This window comes from Corapipo altera, unplaced genomic scaffold (assembly GCF_003945725.1).
Source record: "Corapipo altera isolate COAL_440 unplaced genomic scaffold, ASM394572v1 360, whole genome shotgun sequence".
Lineage (NCBI taxonomy): Eukaryota > Metazoa > Chordata > Aves > Passeriformes > Pipridae > Corapipo > Corapipo altera.
In genome coordinates, this window is record NW_020885015.1 from 514,211 (window position 1) to 538,278 (window position 24,068).

The 24,068-nt window shown below is 36.9% G+C and overlaps 1 protein-coding gene and 1 long non-coding RNA gene across 10 annotated transcripts in view; one reads left to right on the top strand and one right to left on the bottom strand.

Moving 5' to 3' along the window:
* Positions 1 to 24,068, top strand: part of NTNG1 (netrin G1) — a 151,258-nt gene that overhangs the window by 96,977 nt on the left and 30,213 nt on the right. For 3 of the 8 annotated variants that reach the window (XM_027667613.1, XM_027667617.1, XM_027667615.1), the window contains exons 5-6: positions 5,826 to 5,852; positions 22,744 to 22,911. In XM_027667613.1, coding sequence (XP_027523414.1) covers positions 5,826 to 5,852; positions 22,744 to 22,911 — 195 coding nt within the window. Of the gene's footprint in view, positions 1 to 5,825; positions 5,853 to 15,752; positions 15,819 to 17,701; positions 17,762 to 22,743; positions 22,912 to 24,068 lie in introns of all 8 variants that reach the window. The other 5 variants (XM_027667616.1, XM_027667619.1, XM_027667621.1 and 2 more) reach the window with 4 other exon arrangements.
* The window catches only part of LOC113958959, a 47,784-nt gene that overhangs the window by 15,472 nt on the left and 8,244 nt on the right, over positions 1 to 24,068 (bottom strand). For both annotated transcript variants that reach the window (XR_003531661.1, XR_003531662.1), the window contains 3 exons: positions 16,467 to 16,544; positions 9,877 to 10,261; positions 3,222 to 3,381 (listed from right to left, as the gene is read on the bottom strand). This is a non-coding gene — a long non-coding RNA (uncharacterized LOC113958959). The remainder of the gene's footprint in view (positions 1 to 3,221; positions 3,382 to 9,876; positions 10,262 to 16,466; positions 16,545 to 24,068) is intronic.

Below are 24,068 nucleotides of genomic sequence, written 5' to 3' on the forward strand. Positions count from 1 at the left end.
GGCACTTCTGTTCAGACAGTGCTGTCTAAGACTGCACTGAACTGCCATGCATCAAAGCCTGCTCGCTTTGTGTCAATCCCTTCACAACCAATAACCTGTACCAGAAGTGCCTGAACAATCTGGGAAAACCACCTCCCAGCTATTACATGACTTTCCTAATTTGTAGTTCAACATGAAACAAAAGTGACCAGGATGTGGGAAACATTGGTGGTTCTTTTCAGTCAAGAGTTAGGCAGTCTCAATCAGTTCACTGAATTTCTCCTGCAGTGAGTCCCTCTCCGATTGTACAGCTTCCATCACAGCAGCACAGCCTTAATCCTCCCCAGATGGGAAAAGATTATGAGCTGTCCTGTGGCACAGCTGTGACAGAAACAGTTTCTGGCAAAAATTATGGCACTTACAGAACTGCACTGGTTACCCTCTCCTTGGTTTGCAGTTTTCCCTGTAAATATTTGCTGACACAAAGCCATCTTGAAGTATCAGCATAAATGAAGTTGGCCAGGAAGTTGTGCTTTCTGTTCAGGAATCTAAGTAGCATGGATCCCTCTAACTGAAAGGATCACACATCCTGCTGTCCTGTCAAAGCAGACTCAAAGTAGATAGTGTCCCATTTTCTAAGGGTCCCATTCTCCAAACAACTGGAAGGAGCTTTCCAGTGCCTACTTCATAATTCAATTTGAAGGAGTGGGACACTTACACTTAGGGTGTAAAATATTGCTCCTTGATGCTTTTGATAAGTCTTTCAAAGAGAAAAAGGAAGATATGAATCAATATTAAGTTAAAAAACACCAAAGCTTCTTATTGTTCCCATTTTATATTACGTATTAATCTTGGTCCATGAATTTTACAGAAGATATAAAGCCACAGAAACATGTCATACAAAAGTTGTATCGGGCTGAGAAGCCTAGTGGTGAGGGCAAAATTGCAGTGTATCAAGAGCATTCAGGTAGACAGGAATGTCAGGAAAAACTGCAAGTGATAAACTAACTTCCCTTCAACCAGGTATCCAGTGCAATAGCCAGCAAAGCATTGCAGGTGTGCACCGAAAAACAATGCACTATAAATAATGTGCTGTGTTTTTTTTTAAATAGGGCTTGAAAAATTATTCTTCAGCATTCTACCCTCTTGCATGACCCTGCTGAGTTGGTTGTTTGTGCTGGTTATGGTGGCATCTGTTGCTGGGAAATGAATTGCTTCCATACGTCAATGGCTTCAAACAACTCTATTTTTGCCATATACAGTGAAGAGGTGAAATGAAAGAGAGTTCTAGTCTTTAAGCAGCAACAGCAGCATGGGAAGGCAAAGTTTCTGTTTTGAGATGCTCAAGGTGCTATAAGTAGTCTAAGTTTTGGGCTTTTCAAAGTTTCTGATATTCTATATCAATAAATTACAATTACTTCAAAAAAAAATTCTTTGATCTCACTGGGAGTTTCCCAGACAGAGTTTTCAATACTGGTTTGGACTCACTAAAATATAACAAGAAAAAGTCCAAATTTGAAAAGGTGTTACCCAATAAAGCAATAACTCAGTATTTCCTCTGTCCCATTTATTTCTGGTAATATCACTGGAGAAAGGAGAGGTGAGGGATAACAAACTTCATCTAAGCAGTTCTTTTTCTGGTAATTGAAAGATTTTCAATCTTTACAGAGCAAACAAGTGCAAAATTAACAGTAGCAGGAGTTCCAGGGCCCTTGAATGAAACCTGTGAAATTTCCTAAGAATTTTCTTTCACAGAGTGTGGTCCTTTGTTTGAAAACAGGTTTAGCAATACATGAAAATTTTAGTCCTGTGATCATAATGATCACTCCCTTTGAGGGGTTACAAGATGCCAGGATCCTCTAGCTTCTCAGAGCTTTAAATTACTAGAGAATTCAGAACTTCTGATATTGATGCTGAGGATCTGATATTGCAATCGTGCCTCAGTGAAAGAGTTGCAGAGGGAAGAAAGACTCACTGCAGGGAGTGCTGTGATGCTGCAGCACAAATATTCTACCAAAAGATTGGGTGTGACATTGACCTGCCTGCTCTGACTCTTTGCTGTAAAAGGCTCTATATTTTGTTCCTGTTGAAGAGTTAAATGTGTGGTGTGGAGTGTAATTATAAAGACATCTCTTTTGTCAGAAAAGCTCTCACACAGCTTTGATCAGCAATTAATACAGATTCATAGCTGGACTGCATTATTTACTATCATATCCAGCCATGCCTTCATGGGAGACAGTCCTAATTCTGAGTCTCTGGGCTGTATTGATCTCACCTGGATAATTCACTGAGCTCTTGGTGACACCATTTTCCTGAACATGAGTGAGCTGTGAGCCCTGTCCCCAGCTCCCTGTCATATGGCAGGTGCACATTTAAGTTGTGATGGAGAAGAGACAGACAAGCCCATGGGAAAGATGGTAGCCAAGACTGAATTGACAGAATAATTCCTTCATTCCACACACACTCCCTGCCCAGGAAGAGGTGCAGCCTGGCTACATTAATTGTGCTGCTGGCAAATGGTCACATGGGCATTGACAATGAAGGTGCTGAGAGGGTCTGCAGGGTAGGAGACTGGAAGCAGCAGTGTGACCCTTCTCACAGAAATCCTGATCCTTTTACTTTGTGTTGTGGATTTCACACTGACACAAACTATAGAAGAAATCAAAAACTGGCTCTCTTTGCTAGCATGTGATTTGCTTTTTTCTTCATTCTCAATAGCCAGCTCCATGGCAGCTAAGAGCTAAAACAACCCATTTCTGGAGGCAGGGGAAACAAGAAAATTACAGGGCAGATTCAGAAGATCGTATAAAAGGAAAACATCAGATTTTTTTTCCTCTCAAGTAATGCATATATATTTAGATGCACTTACAGTGAACATGTAATATACCAAACCACCACCTTCAAGTCAAGTAAAAAATAAGAAATAGTATTAGTGACATTTTACTGCAATATTTGCCATTTTGGGGCCAGTTGCTACCCCTGAACTTTCTTTGCACGCTTTACTCACTGTCTCCTCACTCTAAAACTATTACCATTAATAACCATCCCAGTGATTTCAACTGGAAGATAATTTAGACTGAACATTGCTTTGGTTTAACAACTGAATATATGTGAATTCAATCACTTGGTTTTATTTGCTCTTTATGCCTGGCTGAATAGAGTTGTGCATCAAGGGACATAATGGGCCTGATCCTTCATCTCTATAACCTTTTCACATCACTTCACTGCTGCAAAGTACTCACAGATTTCAATACAAGGCTGACTGGAAATGATCCATGTCACATAACGTAGCAGGTCCATCCAAAGGGCCAGCAGTGGTGGGATGACTCTGCAGTGTGTTGGTGTCCCCAGCGGCAGTGGCACAGGAGGAGCCGTGTGCTCAGGCCTTCGCCTTCCTCCGCACTGACAGGGAGGGGGGGAGGGGGGGAAGGGGGGAGGGGGGGGAGAGGGGGAGAGGGAGAGAGGGAGAGAGGGAGAGAGGGAGAGAGAGGATCACACCTCCTGTGCCTCGTTACCTAAGGACTTGCACCAAATACAGTTCAGCTGAATTCAAGAGCTAGCCTCAATATGTAACTCCAGATCTCACAAAAACACTCGTTCTAAGAATAATTTTCCCATCATATGTGCAGTTTTCACAGAGTGTTAATAGATCCTGCTTCATGGTCCTACATAACGAACTCTTTTCCAGACAAACTCAGAGGTGTCATTCTCACTCTCTTTAGTAAGAAGGGCATAAAGTAGTGCACTATCAAGGCCAGTCACCACACACAGGGATACCTGGTATTACAAAAATCAATCTGGTTACAGAAGATCACGCCAACTCAGAAATAAAAAAAGGACAGAAATAGCTTTTGAAACAGAACCTGAAGACACCTTTGCAAGGTTAATCCAGAGCCCCTCAGACTAGCAGGCACCTTGTGTTCATTATTCTCTGCCCAGGAAGCATTTATCGCTATGAATTCATTGAAAATTTTGAAATACAGTAAAATGAGGAGAGCAGACTTGCAGGAAAACCTCTCCCTTTGCTACAATCTGTTCAAGAGAGAAAGGAAAGGATATTTGTGTGTGTGTGTGTGTGTGTGTGTGTGTGTGTGTAGGAGACAGAGAGGTTTGAGGCGGGGGAGTATACCTAGAGGAAATACAAATACCATTTCACAGTGAAAGTGTCAGTGCAAGAACACAGTTTTTGTATTTTATCTAATATTTGTGTAGGTTTCATGAGTGTATAAACAAAAACGGATCCTGCTAATTTAAACCAGCTACAGTGACTTGCAAAAGTTTAAACAAGCTGCTATTGAAACTGCAGGGAAAATTATTTGAAAATTGATGGTCTTTTTGACATATAAGAGAAAGGGATAGAAGTTCTCTTACATTATCCTAACTGAAAAAAACTCTTTTTGTTACTATTAGAACTATGAGTGTATTGTTCTATTATGATGATATTTTCATTTAGCTTTCAATACCTTATGATGCTAAAATTTTGGAAAATACACATTAATCTCAGCAGAAGTGGAAATAATTAAGTTTGTAAACAACGTCTGAGCGTAGGGCTGGGTGAGCAGCAGGTGCTGTCTACAGTGTGGTGCCCAGTGCTCTGCCAGACCACAGGTGCCATAGGATGTGAAACCAGAGAGCTGCAATTCTGACATGTGCCCCAGGACTGATGTGATGAAACATAAAAGATCTGTCCCCAGTCTGCAAATTCTTTTACTTCAACATTGTCTTAGCCATACCACGAGTTAGAAGTGTTCCCAACTTGACTCCACAATCTTGCATACATTGAATATCATTAATCCTCAAGACATTCCTTCACTCCAGTTTGCTAAATTGCAGAGTGGGGCCACCTCTGACCAAGAGAGAACTTCAAGATAGATGTTAAAAGAAGTATAGCGGATGTTTAATAGAGATTAACAGAGAGATTACTGCAGCAAAATGCATACCATCAAAAGTGAGTAAAACTTAAAAAAGGCAAACTGTATTTAACCAAGAAGATGCAAATATCCAGGATTTAAATACTGATTTGCAGTTTCTGACTAGCCATAGTCCATTAACAATGGCATTTAATTTTAAGTAAATGGCATTTCAGGAAAGATTCATGTCCATATTTTTGTGCTACACACATTTCAGGGCAGACCTGACAAGAAGCTATCTTGGGACTGCATCATGCAACATGAGATCCCACATTGCTTATCCAGTAAAGGAATTTTATTCCTCTGCAGCCCCACCTCTTATGGTAAATGTCACCTGCCTCTAGAATGGTTTCCTTCCATCAATTCAGTTTAAGAATGAAATGAACAGAGGAAAAAAAAAAATCAATGAGAGGCTTAGCCAATAAGGCCAACCTACTGTATTAGATTGTTTCACTCAATTACACTTCTTTTACATAGCTTAATTTAGATAACCATCAGGTAAAAGAGATAAAAATAGCTATATACAATTAATGCAACAGAAGGTATCAACTGACTTAAGCAGCTGGCCAAAGCAGTTAGCAATCCATCTATCCCTTGGTTAAATTACTCTCCTAGATCTGCATAATACATGCATGACTGATATTTTTATCTAGAGCATTAAACCTAATGGCTGGTTAGCTGGAATACAAAAGTGTTCTGAACAAATTCATGAAGTACAGAGAGCTGGTGTGGGTCCAATCTGTCGATGCATTTTAGTAGTCCCTGCAGCCCCATACTGAAGAATCTAAAGACTCTGCATTTATGAAGGTCTGGGTACATATTGGCAGTTGCTACCACAGTATTCTAAAATTGTTTTCAGAATCTTAGATGTAATAGCTCAACCAACTACAGCAAACAGCTAACTATATTTCTTTGTGGTTTTTTTTTTCTCTACAGGTATACCCAGTATTTCCAGTATTGGTAGTAAGTAATAAAACCAGTATTGTTTTGCATTGTCATTCAGCTTCATGGATCTAATTTCCCAGCATCCCTTTCTGTTGTAGATAATGTTTCTCTGACTAGGTGCCCTATAGTGCAGGGGCTCCATGCTGGCCTTCCTCTGTTGCATTAACATGTAACTGTTATTATGTGGTCAGAGACAATGTCACTCCTGACAACTCATCTGCACTCAAGCACAGATTTTCTGATTGTTTTTTATCACCAGATGAAGACTGAGTCTTATGAAATTGAGTGTTACACAAAGAATTAAGACACTATTGCACAGAAAATATTTGTTCAGCATCTTGAAAAAAAAAGTGTTTGCTAATAACAGTATAGGACCATTAATTTTCATGTGTGTACACCTGTGTAAATACAAAGAGCAAATGGAAGAGTTTATAAATGTAATAGCTTTCATTTTTATGAAGTAGATTTGCAAATACAGCGTATCTGCTGATATCTGCGTTAACTCTAGTGGTCTTTGGACTCGGCTTTATGCCACAAAATAAACAGAATTGTATTCCTTCACAGAAAAAATGCTTTCCTGTATGCAATTAAAGGACCGAAATATTATACTTGAACTATAACAAAACCATGACACTGTTATGTAAAGCACCACTATATCAATGAAATAGATGGTTACTTAAATATAACACTTGAAGGGACTAAGTGCAAAGCAGCGCAGCTGTGGGTCTCAGCTGAATTCCATAGCAGAGAAGTGCACACAGTCATGGCATGTTAGCTAATTACAAATAAAGCAGGGAGGCAGAAATGGGATCCTGTTGTGGCTGACTGAAAGAATATTCCCCACAGCCTCAGCTTTGCAGATAGTTTAGACACGACTTCTATAATGCAGATCTATCTCAATTATAAAATATCACAGTTGTAAAATGCAATTTGCCATGCCCAGTATCCAACTGAAAAGTTTTTAATAATTTGGGTAAAATAGTCTCGCTTCTTATGATGCAGGGTCAGGTCTATCAATTTATAAATCAAGTCAGTTTACTTAAGCTCATGAATGGCACTGATTTGTTAAGCTCTAGACAGCAAGTTAAATGCCATCAAAACTATCTCCCTTGCAAGTGAGAGCAGTGTTAAAGCTGAACACCATGGCATCTGTTTTGCAGCTTTAAATAGTGGAACAGCATCAATGACAATAATGTGCAAATGAAAGCCTTCAATCTTAAAAATGTCATTTTCCTGCTCTAGTATCTCCTTTGGTATTTGCATGACTGCAAATTCATAGCGATATGCTGTTTTCAAAACTTTGTGTTTAGACATATATTTTATAACAACAAAAAAGAAAGAACTAAATGAAAGAGAAAATTCATGTCAGAAATATTCCTGCCATTAATAATAGAAATGGGATGAATGGGAAAATAGGTCTTCGGAGTTTGGTTGTGCTATAGTTTCTTAGTATTGTGTTGCATGGTCTATATGGTTGTGTTTTCACTTCACACTCCATACAGCCTTCGTCACCACATCTCCCATTTCTGAGCATCAGCAGATGTTGGCCTTTGAAAACTTAATAGGGAAACTTAAATACCTTTTGAACAATGGTGAGCTGAAAGGATGCATTGTTGACCTCTTTGTATTTTACACTGGAGTGATTAGTACAGTTTATTTATTACAAATGGAGAAAATTCCGTTTAAAATTCCATAGGAAATACAAGAGTTTCTGCAAGTCTATGCTTTATCATTAGTCTGCTGTAAATGTCTTGGAATGATATGTTGTAGAATTCAACAAATTTATTTGCCTTCCTGAAAAGAGTGAAGCATGAGCATCTCTTCAAGTAAATACTGATACTCTACTTGTTTTTTCCATGTGTTTTTTCTTAAATAGCTCATGGGGGAAATAATTCTACTTGCACAATGTTCTGAACATCTTTCTGATAATACAGAAATAGCAGAACTTTTGTTAAACAAGGATAGAATCCATAAATTTATCCTGGTCTCAAAGAGAAGTCAACAGAAGTACAATTAACACACAAATCCAAACAAGATTAATTAGTTGTGGCTGCTTTAATGGACTCTGCATGATTTTTTCTTTTCTCTATGCTAATACAGTATTTGTGTTCATATCAGCAGTTTTCCCCCATCTGGGGACAGGAAGTTATTCTTAGGAGATGCAGTTTGGGTTTCATTTTGCCTGGCAACAAACACCTACGGGGGCTATTGGCTTTTGTGTACTTCCAGCTTTTCCTGCTATATAAGGAGGATGGGGTTGGGGCAGGGGGGTTAGAAAGACTAAATTGCCAGCATACAAAGAAGATGCCAACATCAGTAATGTTCATTTAACACTTTTAAGACTGCAATGAAAACGAACAAAGAAAAATAAATATATTCCTGTGTGCGCATATATATATTATTCTCTATTCCTTTTTTACCTCAAAAGATCTCGTGTTAAAGCAGCTTATTTTTAAAGTTTGAACACAAAGAAAGAGTGGTCATTAGTAAACATCCTTTCTGATCATCTAGAAGGAAACAAAACAAATAAAAAAATCAGAGCTTTCCCATTAAGGTCATTTGTACCTGCTGTTGTCTATCAGTTGAATAATAGGTTCTCTGATAATTTCCAGCATTCTTGATTACAATGCTGGCCCTTTCAGCATTTTTCAGGCATGTCTGGAAAAGTACTGGTGAAAGTGTTAGCAATTAATGAGTCCCAAAACCATTTCATAATTTTAAGCAATGCTTACATACAATATGTAAATATTCTGAAAAGTAAATCATTATTTTACTTGCTAAAATAATGATTTACAATTTTACATAGACCAATGCATCAAAATGTTCATTATTGTGACCAAATACCAAAGTCACTAATCTGTACATGTGTGCCTTCAAAAAGTTGAATCTTCTAAACTATGGCTTCTGTCTTTTTTCCTGTGAAGCATAACTCCACTAATTATGCTAAACAGTTTGTTATAAAGGGTATAATTAGATACAGGATAGGATAGACATGATGTGCAAATAGCTCTGTGTGGGTGATTATCACCTTAAAGCCTGCTGCTGGCAGATGAGTCAGAGTTTAGAGACAGACCGTGCACCCAAGTGCAAGATGCAATCACAATAATCAAACGGTATTTTCTGCTTTGTTCTCTGTGGTTTCGTTCTTCTTTATAGCCAATTTCAATTGAAGAGAACTTTTTTTTATGATAATGCATGCCAGACACAGAAGTTAAAAAAAAGAAAAGACCAAATGGGCACTCTCTTATTTTATTGTTTTCTTAACCTTGAAAAATCTAGTAGGTGTTTTTCTGGAACTAAAATTGTGCATGGATGAGTGTAGCTTTATTTGTTTTACATATTTGTTATGAAATTTTAATGTGATAAGTACATATCTTAAAAGGTTGTGAGAGCAAATGCTAGCAGATTTTTTTTCTTTTTAATAACAACACAAGGTATTTTGAACCTGATTTTGCCCCCTTGCAGTAACCAAGAAGTTCTCTCATTAAATCTACAATCGTGCGATCAAGGCTATTACAATGCCAAGCTTTGGACTAGAGCATGTACACAACACCCACGTATGTCATAACTAGCATAACTAGGTTGTACATTACTTTTCTAGTATTATTTGAGGTCAAGTTTTACGGAAAGCTGTACTGTTGAGAGACCATTAAGATGTTTATCTCCTTAGAACATTTAAATATTGTCTGCAGACAGTATTTTGGACATACAAGCAAAATGTTCTAATTGCAATTCCGTTTTATCCAAATCTGACCTTTTAATAAATAATACTGTTAATCAGGCTCCTAGTCTAAGGCAATCACTTTATCTAAACAACTGATTATAACATCAAGCCAGTAGCAGTATCTGTTTTCCCTCTTTTACTCTAGTACTTTGAAGCACTCAGAATCTTTTGCTTTAAAAATTAGATTTTCCATTATATTAAAACATTACTGAGCTGAAAAAAAATACGGATAGCCTTTATGGTATGATATACTCATTTGAACACTGGATCTGAAAGAAATTTAACAGTCCAAATAAAAGACATAATGGGTAGTTTTACCTGGTAGGATTCACAACAAGGCCATTTTTTTTCTGTGTAACTAGGATGTCACTCTTGAAGTTCAGGAAGCAAAACTGGCCCCAGTGCTGAGCAGAAAACATCCCAGCAGAGTGATTCGAGTGCAGGGTCAGAAACCACCAATGCTGCTCCAGGGAGCACTGACAGGTTGTTGGGATGGGATTTGGGAGAACCTTTGTTTCAGTTTTTCTTTTGCCAGATCCACCAATTTTAACAGATAAGAAGAGCTGTTCTCACCAGTCTCGTAGACACAGCCACTGACAGTTTAATATTGTTTCTCATTCTTCATTCCGGTTCACCATCATCATCATGGGTTAGTTAAAAACAGTCTGTCAGTCAAATAGAGTTTTCAATGCTTTTTGATTTGCTGTAATATAGGGAAAATTATTCAGTTGACAGTTATCTTTGTTTTAACCATTAAAAAAGAATGAAATGATAGGACACTATAGAAAATAAGATATCAACATTTCAATATGTACCATGGTACCCATGCAAAATACATAGCACTTAAAATATGCAAGTTTAGCTCGGTCATTCAAGGAAGTTTATAGAGAGCAGGCATGATCCACAAAGATATTTTAAAATCTAATTAGCCATAAAGCTTAGGGAGAAACTGCTGGGGAAAAAATATACTTCTAGATATTACCCTCTCACCTTTTTCTTTCTGTCCCTTAGACACGTAATCAGTTTATTTCACAGAGTATAAGGAAAGAATGAGATTTCCAAATCAGCATAGCACTTATTAAAAAAAAGGTCTTGATTTCCTGCTCATCAGTTGTGTATTACTGTACAATAATCCCAACTGACTAGCCAATTTCAGCATTTTTGTAGGAAGAAACAGAATCAATCCAAATAAAAAGGAGCAACCCCTGCAAACTATCAACAAAATTGTTTACTTTTTGTTTCATGAGATTTTTACCTAAATATTTCATTCAAAAAAGGCTTTGATTCATTGTGCACTTCTACAAACATTTTAGTGGAAATACTTAAAACTGAAGAATTCCCTCAGCCCTCATCAGTTTGAGAATCAGCCAACAATTTATTCAAGTCAATGGACATTTTTTCTGATATCTGAAAGTTTCCAGAGCTAGATTTATCTTTTTTTTTTTAATCCTCTAAAAAGATCACTTTTTTTTAGTCTACAACAAGTGGACACATAAAGGACTAATTGCATTTAAATTCTTCCAACAGTTATAAAAGCTGTTATGGCTGAGGAGCTGCCATAAAACAACCACACCTTCACATTTATGCAGAATTCTCCTTTCTTCAAAGGAACAGGTATGAAACTTCCTACATTGCTCCAAGAAAGATTGCCTAATATTGGCAAGTATTTTTTTAAAACTTAATAAAATAAAGGGGTGATTAAAAAAAAAATCAGCATTTCTTCTCTTTCAATGCTTTCAGTTTGGCAGTTTAATGAAAGTGCTGAAAGGCAAATTTTATGTAAGGTAGGTTATCGTGACTTCAAAAAGACAAAAGGAGGTAGAAATGCTGTAATAATGATAGTGTGATGCTTGCAAGAAGTGGTGGAACACAATCTGATATAAACACACCCAATTATTCTATCACTTACTAAATATACCATTGCTTTCAGTGAACATTATTTTTTATTATTCCTAGCTTTTTGTTCAATATTAACACCTAAAACCACTGTTGTAACTCCACTGTGCCCAGCATATATTTTTTAATATCCTAGAACAGCTATTTACTGTTGCCTACTTATGGTTTAAAAAAGGCAGTGGCAAGGGCAGCTTTCTATGGCTGGAGACATGAACTTCTACCGAATCACCAAGTTTACATTGACAATTTTTTTTATACTTTTCTCTGTTTTAAACGGGAGGAAAGTTAGAAAGCACCTTAATCAGAATATTTCACTAGGGTTCCTTATTGTTATTAAAAATTAATAATTATAGTTGCCAACACAAGTGCTCCCTGTTTGCCATTAGTGAGCATGATTTAAGACTTACTGATTTATTAGTAGTAATTTACAGCAAATACATTGTTTGTGGGCTGGGTCAGCAGACACAGTTTAGGAGATGACAAGGCACTACTCTGCTGTAGAGCACAGATGCCCAGGCACCATCACTGTGTTCATACACTCCATCATCCTTGCTCTTCATCCCTGAGGAAGGATAGCCCCTCTCAGTGGGAATGCATTTTATTTTTAATGTCAGCTCATTACTTGGTCAGAGTGAGAAACCAACAACGTGCTGATGAATTTCTGCCAAGATCATGACAGGTTTTTTTCATGTGCAGCTGCCTGGTTGGAATCGGGCTGAAACTACTCGTTCATTTCCTTTATTTCCCCGATCTGAAACTGTGATGTAGCCCATGGTGCAGACAGCACTTCCAGTGAATTACTGAGACAGATTTTTTGTTGTTTAGTATCAGAAGTAATTCTGATAGTGTGTATCCAAAAAAAAAAAAGTGGGAAGGGAAAAAGGAAATTATCATACATCTAATAAATGTAATGGAATCAGTTTTTCCTTACTTCATGAAAGATTTTTTTTCCCATAGTTATTTTCTACATATAATTGACTTTAGAACAATAGTAACTAAAAGTGCAAAAAGTTCCAATGCAAATATAAAATGTCATATCTGATTTTCTGCTCAACTGAACAGCTCACATACCTCCACTTTTAAAGGTGCCTACAGTAGCTTCAGTTTCAAATAATAACACTAAAATATACATTCAGAACCTCTCTTTCACATTTCTGTAGCCTTGTTTGCCCAAATAACTGTCATGGAATATATTACAGTAGATTATGTCATGGAATATGTTACAGTAGGATATCTTATAGAATATCTACACCAGAATTCTTTAATTATTCTGGTAAATAATGACTCTAATTACAAAATACAGTGTGCAGTCATAGAAGTGTTCTGGAAAAGATTGGTTTATCTAGTCAACTTCTCTATAAATAAAATCCTTCATGGTAATCTCTAAGGACTAGAAATATTTTCACAGGTTGCTGTGAAAGAATAACTAGCTACTAAATGAATCTTCCCAGTGGCTGTTCAAAGGATGACTCATCTGCTCCAATATACGTGTGGGAATGACAGTCAACATTCTTTGACTTGGACATCTCACATACCTTTTTAGATAAAGCATTTAAAGTCATCTCCCTTAAAAAAAAAAAAAATCAGTTCAAGGAGATGAAGAAAGACCTTTATCAAGAAACCTGTAATCTTGATGATAATACAGTTCGTGAATAAGGATATGAAAAAAAGATATCCTCTTTACCAAAGATTGAAAAAAATCACATAATATAAGCATTAAGTCTCATTAGTCTCTCACATTACCAAGCAGCAGCTGGTTTCAGCTGGATATGACCCTCAGTAACCTCATCTAATTTTAGCGTTGACCCTGCCATGAGCAAACATAAGAAACAAATGACCTCCAGAAGTCCCTTCTAAGATGGTTATAATTATCACTAATAAGTCATAATAATCACTAGTTATAATGCTTAATTGGTAATCTCCAGGCACTGTAAATATGTTCTTTATTGTTTTGGGTGTCCATTAAGAAACTCAGCTCAGTGTTATCTAATTTAAAGGGTCAGGGAATTTTTGATTATTTTGTGGTAAGTCACAACCTCCATTTTAAGTTCGCTAAAACAAGCACAGATCTATAGCATTTACAGGATCACTAAGAAATAAGTAACACTGATTTTTTTCTGCCTTACAAGGAACAATTTTATTGGACATGAGATTACTTGGAGAAATTATAATGAGAATATATATTTCATATATATGAAATATTACTGATTATATGAGTGAGTCCAATTATGTCAAGTGTCTGATTTCCTGTATAGGACCTGCAGTTTACTAAATGACATATTACAGAGGGTTAGTCCTAAGGCATTACAAAGCTTTGACACTATTACTTTTACCTCTGATAATACCTAAGCCTTTTCAGTTGAAGACCACTATACCTGTGAATTTTTGTATTAGGTGTGCCACACTGTACTTAACAACACAAGGAGGATATTGGAAGCTCCAGTCTGAAATGTTAACAGCTTTCTGCAAGAACTCTGATGCTGCACAAGGGCTATAAGAGAAAAAGGCTCAGGGGACAGCAGGACAATGTAGTCCATAAAGATTGCTTTTGCTTTTTTAATATATTTTTATATGTATTCTCTAATGTCCAGTCCCTTTAAAATGTTTAGGTTCCTAAAGCTACCAGAATTTCAACAGTGAATTAACTGTGCAAATAATTTGCCTGTGCATGCTTGAAACTTATTTACTATAACCAGTCAGTCAGTGTTTCAGGAGGAGAAAGGTGGTCCCTCAGGTACATGGTAGTAGAGTCTATCAGTGGAAGGGCTGGGTTATTATGCCACCTCAGTAAGTACAGCTTGTCATACACACTGATTGTTGTGTTTGCACTTCCTATGTGTGTGAATTGGTGGATCTGACCTGTAGAGGCAGGTTATTTTTAATCAATATATAGACTGAGAATCTACCAAACTGACTCTGTTTTTCTATTTTCTTGATTGATAAGGAAAAAGCAGAAAAATGCAATAATCTGATGTAATTATGTGATTAGATTACACCTTGACCCATTCAATTGCAGAAGGCTACCTAAGAGTAAATGGCACAGTGCAGGTCATCATCCTTTCCTTGAACTGTTCTCTATGTGGGAGGACTTTGGAGACAGCCTCACCCACCCAATTTCTCTTCACCCTTGACAAATGGGTCAGAAGAAACTTTGGGATGTCCTCCTTCCATATCAGATGTTTGAAGCCTCAGTCTTTTTGCCACAGCTTCACTGCGGGTCTCCCACTAAGATGGACATAACAGTGAAACACATTTTCTTCATAAAGACATATAAGCATAGGCCCCTGATGCCCAACCAAGTTGTGACAACTGCAATCTACTCAACTACCCAACTGAATTCCTCATAGATGGAAGTGAAGGAATAGCTCTCTTATGTAGAGAGCTATGAAGCCATACGTAGGCTGACGTGACCATTAAGAAAAATTCTGTTCGACTCAGAGAAAACATAACCACTGCAGTAGATAATAAAAACATGGTCCGAGTCTGATGTTTAAAACAAGGCAGATGGAAATGGAAAATAAAAAAAGTTTTCTTTCCTTCCTCCTTCACATATTCTCAGCTCCAACACCCAGCACTCTTCCACTGAGGATTGTCACTCCCCACTACTCCAGCCCTGTAACACATTAACCAAAGGAGATAAAGCTCTAAAGAGACACAGATAATTCTTTTGCTGTGACACAAGGTGCTTCATGCAAGTAACACGTTATGTAGGATTTCTAAGAAATGTAAACATTTCATGTTTTGACAAAAAAAAAATTAAACTGTAAAATATATCAGCAGAGGTGATAGGAAATAGATGAAACACAAAAAGCTTTGAGAGCTGAAGAAAAGGCCCACTCTACTGGTAAATATATTTCTTCCGATAACAGATATGTAATTCACTCAAAAGGCCCTAAAACAGGATGATAAGGTAAGATATGTGTCTTTGATAAGAAATCCATATTTGTCTGATACTGTCATTTTATCTCTTCAGAGCAGATTTAACAGAATATGTTCCTGTTTTGTTCCTAGTGTTGGAACCATATATATTGCCCTAGGATATCTTCTCATCATGAAAAATTATATTTTAAACCACAGAGCATAAATTGTTATGCACAGTATTTTATGTCCATTTGGTGTTTTGGGAATCATCAATTGCTTGTTTTCTTGTTCACTGTGGAGTCATGTACTGTTCAAGTGCAACTTAGACTAGTACAGTAATAGATGTTTGTAATCTATGTCTTTGTCCATATGCTTGCCTGTTTAGAACAATAACACAGATGTAAATAACAAAACCTGATTTTTCCTGATGCATGCAGATCCTCCAAAGTTTGATAGGATATGGCCGAATATTTCTTCCCTTGAGGTTTCTAAACCAAACCAAGGTAGGATGCTGTAAAATTCCTAGTGGTCTAAAGTTGCTGAAATTGCTTTTGAGTCCCACATGGTGGCAGAAGTAGTAACAATGATAATCCAACTCGCTTTTCTCTGGTACTAAGTAATGCTATCCTGTGAGAAAATAACTATAAAACAAACCTTATCTGAAAAAGGAGTCTTCCAGCAATCAGACTGTACACATGACTGCAAAAAGTCTGGAAAAGTAGAAACACAGTACTCATATACAGAAAGCGCTAGATAATGTTGGACTTGTTTAGACAGCACAGTCTATGTTTTGAGTAAGTTTTGAGATTTTTTTAGTGAAAAAGATTGTCATTGTCTACATCAAACTCATTTTTAATGTCTTGTTTCCATTTTGCTTTCCCCAGTGAGCTGAGAAGCATTCTCAGCTTTCATGCCATCCACAATACAAGCAAGTTCTCTGCAGGACAGGCTCATGGTTTTCTACAATTTGAGCGCCACACGAAAAATTACTCACAGACTGTGGCACGTTGATTAGCATTGAAAGAAACAAATTACTTTTTATGACTAATAAAAGTAAGGTTCTTTGTTGTTTGAAGAAGTATTCAGCCATACTTCACATTCAGAATGATTATTCATTATAAAAATAATGTCCTTTTGTTCTTCTTACTTACTGCCCTTTCCTCTTCAAAAATCCCTGCAGAAATCTGGCCTGTGGCTTGCCTTCGCTATTCAAAGGTGTCCTTTCTGTGCTGTAACACATAGAGGTGGAGAATAAAATTAATGAAAAGGCAGTCTAGAAAAAGAGCCACTAAACTGAACAAGATCTGTTGGGAATTACATTGGAAGGGCTGTAATTAAATCTATGGATCACAATGACCAAATCAAAACACATGCATGTAAAATCTACCATGTTATATGTGCAAGTTTCTATGTGCTCAAAAAACCAGAAAATACTAATTAATCTTTGCTCTCTACAAGAATTAACAATGTACTATAGTTCAGATTATTCATATATATTTTAAACTAAATATCCCTGATAAAGTGATACTTAGCATTCCAGCAACTTCATTTAGCCCATGTTATGTTTTCCAAGCTTTTGCATGTGTTCCTTAAACAAACAGCAAAAACCAGATTGATCTCTGTTCCTCTGCTTTCTGTAAGGATTAGCCTACATTATTCACAGGAATTTTAAATCAAAACATTCCCAATTAAATTATACTTAGCATTTCTAATGGATTTCATAGCTTAATTATACTGTGAGTGATCTAAGACTTTGTTGCAAAATACGTCTCGAACAGCACAGAATTATTCAGTGTTTCTTCCCCAAAAATAAAGAGTTTAAGTAAATTTAGTTTTGATGTTTTGTTAGGGAACATAAAACACAAAAAGTTACAACCATTTCTATTCAGTTTATGTGTGTTTGCACCATTTGTTAGTGTTTAACATTTATTGTAGATTAAATACTTCAGTTAAGGATAGTGTATGAAAAGAATAATTACAGAAATCTGCTTATATCTAATTGTTTTATTGTGGGGTTCATGTTTATACTATTTGGCCAGAATAAATATGCATACAAATTCAATAAAACCCTTTTCAGACCACTCTGGTTACCATATACTCATTTGTCATGGATTGGGAGAAATCACCAAATAATCTCTAACACACAACTGCCAAAGTGTGTCGATATGAATTACATTCCCCATCTTGATCTTGGGTATTACAGCTCAAATGATTCAACAGTTGGTAGTATATAACTCATTTTCTCTCTTTCACTCTTTCCTTAGAAAACAACAACCATTGTTAAATTTAATTTAAAAGTTAGAAGATAAAGATGTTTATTTTAATCTTTTGATTTGTTCCTATGTGATATCTTTTCTAATATACTGTTCATTTTATTACTATCCAGTTGCTCCCAAATTAGCTATGTCAACTGTTTCTTCTGTTCAAGTTGCAAACCACAAGAGAGGTAGGAATTCTAGGATTCATACAGTGTTTCCATAGTGCTCTGTGTTGTGAAAACATTGCACTGTATGAATCTGGAATATCTGTGAAGTGTACCCATTAGTTTACTAGTGAGGCATCTTCATTGAATACAACAGAAGCATTAAGTTGTGTAAACACAGGCCATACAAAGAAAAATAAATCTGCTTCTTAGAGAGTCATGTCTGGCAAATAAAGTGACATGGCATTTATTTTTAAAGGAGTAAAATGTATGAATATGACCATTCAGATCCTTGCCTAGAAAGGATGTTTACTATAGTCTTGTGTTCCTCACTGATATGCATAAATTGTAAAAGAGGAAACATAAGCAGATTAGTTGAGGGAAAACAATACAGAAAACATCAGTTGTCCATGTCCTCAAAAAGTATCTGTAAGTGCCATGGAGTGTAATGCATTGTTATGTCTTTGAATGCATTGTAAGTGTGCCTTACATCTTCATTTTATTGTAAGTGTGCAAATTCAGAGTGTAGGCATTACATTTTGAACTGTTCAGTGTTTCATCAAAATAGTGGAATTATATAGGCATAATAAAGCATGCCAATATTCTCTCTGACGTACAGGCAGCCCGTTTCATTAGCATACCTGTCATTCACAGTCTGAACCCTGAGATCTCTTCATTGTTTTTCCTCATCAATTTATCTGTAAAGAGTATGTATGAAGATGTTTTTGTCTTTCTGTAGCTATTGTGAATATCTCATTATTCATGAAATACATATTAACAAGGAATAGGGTTATTAAAAAATGTTTGAACTTAGTTTGACCCATTTGATGAGATCATGGTAATGAGCCATACTGTTTGTTACGAAGCAGGTAATTTCTAAGGTTACAGTGAAATCTCCTTTGTTTGCTGTAGTGTATGGAGGAAGAACACAGAGTTACTGGAGAATGAAAAAGAAAAAATAATGTAATGATTTCTGAATGCACTTTTCTTGAAATATGCTTTGTGCTTTTAATTAGAAAGTCACACTGATAGCTGTCTCGTGCATTACCTGTCTTAGTTTAAAAACTATGAGACCCTCCCATGTGTGTTTACCATTGTTTCATGTGGTGGCATTTCATGTTTTACTGGTTGCAGCTGAAGCTTCAGCTGAACCTCATCCTCACAACAATAGTATGTCATCTCAAAGATGTAATGGGGCAAAATGCGTTCAATTTATAGAAACTAAACAATTAGATGATCAACCTCTTCATGAGCCTCCTTCAATGGGCAATTTTATCATACTTTATGCAAGAGGATCAAGATTGTTGCAATAGAATCATTGCATTGGAAAATAGTTTTTAAAGGCTGATAGAGTCAATGCTTCCATGAGTTTGCAAGGGATTTGACAATTCCTGAGTCATCCAAAGACAATGATCGCATCTAACATGGCGGTCTCTTCTCCCTTTTTCCTTCACATTAAACCTATCTAGCTATCATTACTTCTCCTCTGAGATTCTAGTTTTCAAACCATTCACTCCTTATTGTTATTCAACTTATCTGTGTCTTTCCTGACACGTGGTACTCAGAACTGAAAGCAGCATTTTCTAGCTCTGTAAGACACTCATGTCATTCCACTATTGGTAAACGATGTGCAGCCTGATTTTGATACTTCTTCCCTATCTCCTTCAGTGATTGCATGACTTTGCCAGTGCATGAAAAGTGGTTAGGCTGCTAGACCAGAGATGTGTGCCTAAACACCTAAGCTATGCTTCTGACAATTCTAACAAGCAGGCTACTTTCTGGTTAAGATGAACCGTGTAATAAGGTAGACAGGCCATACAACACTAATAAGTATTAGCTTCCCGGCCGGCATGATGCTGAATGCAATTCTATGTGCTATGTTTGAGTGGTGTAGCACCTCATGTAGCCAGTAGAGAAAATAATTCCATTTCAATCATATGAGGACTTTTTACATAGCTTATTTTTGTAAACACAGAGGGATGTAAAAATGATTCATTGATCAGGCCAACAGCAGCAAATTATTGCACTAGCAAAATGGTGAGGAGGCAGGGGAGAAGGAAACATTACCACAAAATTTATTTAATCATTACTTACCATGCCTCTTTTTTTTTCCTTTTGCCATTATTAACGTTCGATGAGACGTTAGACTGTTTTCAATTCATCTGTGGTTTTTTTTCTACACCATGTAGCATTTACTAGTCAGATCAAGACTCCTAGAGCTTTCCTGTACCTTAGTATAAGTTAACTTTCAGACAAAGACTTTCTTTCACACAGCACAGTTGTTACAAGAGCAGTACCCATATAAATGCAATCAAGTACAAGAACTGGTCTCATAGTTTACCTTTAATATCGATGACCCACATCTGAACTTGGGTAGTCATTTTGCATATGTTTAGGAGCATGTGTGTACATCCAAGTCCTTCGTAATTATCAGATGCTTCTTCACTCCAAATCATCATTTGGAGCAAGTCTTGTTACAGAGTGAATTACTTAATGTGCAGCTTTTTTTTCTTGTGCTTTTGTAATGTGCTTGTAATTATGTATAGTAGTAATATTAATTAAGGTCATATCAAAATTTCAGAGTGGAAGTAGTGCAGTCATTCATTCACAGAATATTCTCCATTTCTTTTTGCTACTTTAAACACCAAAGATTATGTAGTATGGCCTGATTTTCATTATAGTCTGCATATTTTGGAAACATAAAATGTAGTATTGGGTTGCCTGTTACTGATTTGAAAAACAAGGTAAATTATTTCCTCTAAATTCACCTACAGTATGAAAATGCTTAGCAAGTCTGACAAACATACCAATACAGTATCATCTCACCAAAATAAATTGTCTAATGGTAGTAGAAGACAGGTGCTTTGTCAGACAGAGAGACTAAGACAGCCTTGCTTCTGAATCCAAAACTCAGAAAGATCAGATTGATTGCTTATCACTAGCCAGTCACATAAACTTTTACAATCCTAACAATTTTCCGTGATTCCTATTTGCTAGTGCTAGTTTTCACTTTTACATCTCTCTTCTCTGTCCCTCACAGCCAGTTCTCACTTGAGATGCTGAATCACACTGACCAACTGCAAAAGACAACAAACATTAACATATTTTTCATCCCTACTCATTTGTCTCAAGTGAGACTGATACACCAAATGTTTTCCTGTACTCCAACACTTACAGGCATCAAAATTATCAGATTGGCATGAACCACAAAACATTGATTTAGAAGTACATAGTATCAAAGAGAATGGGAAATATGTGTTAACTAAATGCGTATATGTAAAATTAATTAATGTTTCCTGGCAGGAGAAAGGCAGCTCTCAAGATTGAAACATATGTTATGCTAAATGTCTAAGAAAAAATGCAGTCTATTTACAGTCCACTACATCAGACAAAAGCCAAAGAAATATATGTATTAGGTGGGCATACCATGCTCAGAAACATGTACGAGGACTGTTATTTCTTTATACAAATAGAGACAGGTACAAATATTGTATCTGATGCCCACCTCCAACAATCGGTGGGCTCATTAGGGGTCCCAGCATAATTAGGAGGATACCAGAGGAAAGGCAGCACAAAGTGCTTGGCCTCTGTCATGTATGGAAACATTTTACACCCTCTGCTACAGCTGTATCTAATTACAAGATAAGTTAACTTCAAGACCTTGAAGCCCTTCCAAGTCACTGCATCCAGTGCTCTGTTACTGAAGGAAACATACTGTAATTTCTTCCACCAGTTAATAAACTACATCTCTAAAGCATCAGTGTGTTTTGCTACAAATTGAAAGTGTTCAAGAACCTCGATGCCCTAATGGCTAGATACCATCTCCTAATATCCAGCTGAAATTTCTGAACTTCCAGTTAACACCCATTTGTTCTTGTGCCAGTGTTGTCCATTAGGATGGCAGAAGGCTAACTCGTGATGATAGCCCACTGATATCTCCTATCATCAGTTTCCTAGAGTAAACAAGCAAAATTATCTTAGTCTTCTCTTTTTAAATAGACTCTCTACTTCTCTGATCATCCTAATAACCTTTCCTGCATTCATTGTGGGCTGAGTGCTCAGGCTTACAACACAGAGCGGAGCTGTGCCTTCTATAATGTTAATGATACATTCTTAATTTCTCCTTCATTCTGCATAAAGCCAAGCATTGCTTGTGATTAAAGACTAAAAGGTACTAGCATTCCGTGTTTAATGAAGGGGGTTTTTAAAAGTGGCTGTCATGCCAACTGCATTTCAGATGGCTGCAGTAAGCATGCTTTCTATTCAGTACACATTTCAGAATTTTCATGATCTTTTCTGGCCCAGTTGTTTTTCATCTCAGAATACAAAAATGGGTTAATGCTTACCTGAAAAGTACAGTGGAAGTAGCTCTCAACTAACAACTCTCTTCCTTCCTTTTCTTCTCTGTTTATCATTTTAGGAGGTGCTGGCCAAAATTGTCAAACTCGAGATTTGTTTAGTCATGAAATAGAACAGTCTGGTTCCCAAGGTGCCTATCAATTATAGCACCCAAAGTTCAGTAGCATTTTTGAATACTCACCATTTCTGTCAGGAAAAAGATTTATTTTACTTACAGTTGTGGATTTAATGAAGTTTGACAATTTTGTCCACTGAATTTAACATTTTTAATATGAGGAAGTTTTTCCTGGGTCTTGATTTATACTCATCTCAAATGTGCAAAAATATGTGCATTTCTATCAGCAGAAACTATAGAGCCTCCAGTAACCCTGAAAGGTTTACAACTGCAAATGCTTCAGTTCCATCAGGTCTGCCAACAACAGCCAACCTTCGACGTCATGCCATGGTTGTCGGGTCACGCTAACCTGCCTGAAACAAACTCCACTTTCATTGCAGATAGACATCTGCTGTTGTCCATGTTACATTGATTAACATGTATGTGCCATTCATTCATATTTCTGCTCATGGTTCATTTTTACTAAGCATGTAATGTGCTATTACTCTGCTGCTGTATACATTTTGTATACATTTCTGTTCTTCCTTGAAAGACTGTGAATGCTTCGGGCACTCCAACCGGTGCAGTTACATCGAGCTGCTCAATACGGTCATTTGCGTGAGCTGTAAGCACAACACTAGAGGTCAGCACTGTGAGTTATGCAGGCTGGGCTACTTCAGAAATGCTTCTGCAGAGCTGGACGATGAAAATGTGTGCATAGGTCAGTCCCGGGATAACTGCGGCTTTTCTTCTGTGCCTTTTCAGCCACTGGCAGCTGCTAGGGACCACTGCTGCTTACTTGCCAGTTAAGGCAGAATGAGCTTTTTCAATGGATAAGAACATCTGTGTAGACTTCTTGCCTCATTTCCATTGCCCTGGTAGCCCCAAGGAGGCATTTTGAATCCGTATATGATGACAAAACTCTCTGTCTAAGGGTCCTTACCCCAGCAGTTCCTGAGAAACTGGCTGTTCTGTCCTTATGCAGGAGGGAGCCACGCTGGGGTCACATATGTGAAAACTAAAAGATTGAGTCTTAAATACTTGTTCCCAGCCCAACTTTTGCAACTATTAGTACAAACTCTTGAATACTTGCCTGAAGACCCACAAAAGTTGCCAGCTGCAGCAAGAGGATGTGGGGAGTGATATTTATTAACCCGTTTTATTCACTAAATTTCACAAAAACATATTGCAGGTAATTCTGCTCCCAAGCACAGGGCTATAAATGCAGTGTTACCTCCCCTCTCCTTAGAGGAGAAACTGAAATTATATCCCTGGGGTTAGGAACAGAATTTGTCAAACCAGTTCAACATGATGTCAATTTAGAAAAGGAATCCTGAGATAAAAACAGTGCTTTAGAATGAGCATCTGCTATAAATATTCAAATTGCAGAATTAGGGAAAATATCAGAACATAATAAGAGAAGCATATTAGTAAAAGAATTAACATCTTTATCACATTAGAAGAATATGCATTATTCTCATGTCACCACAGACAGTATATAGCACACGTGAGGACACTTCAGGTGAAGACTGGACATAGCCAATAAAGGAAGCCATCTACAGTGGTCAGTAGTTAACAGGTAGCCACAAAAGACACTGTTCTAGTAACAAACAGAAGTAGAGAATTTAATTATTTAATGTTTCTTATAAGCATCAGTAGGACCTTTTTTGGATTATCATTATGATTTTTTTCATTCCATTTTCCAGGAAGCAAAAAGAGTAGTTAGCAGATATTTTAATGCCAAAATAGACTATGGATGAATAAATTATATTTTCATATTCTTTATAATCCATTGCTGAGATTCAAGACAGAAACTATTTAGGTTGCTATTATTTGTTTCAGTTTGTAACTTGACAGATTAACATTTTACTTTGTGAT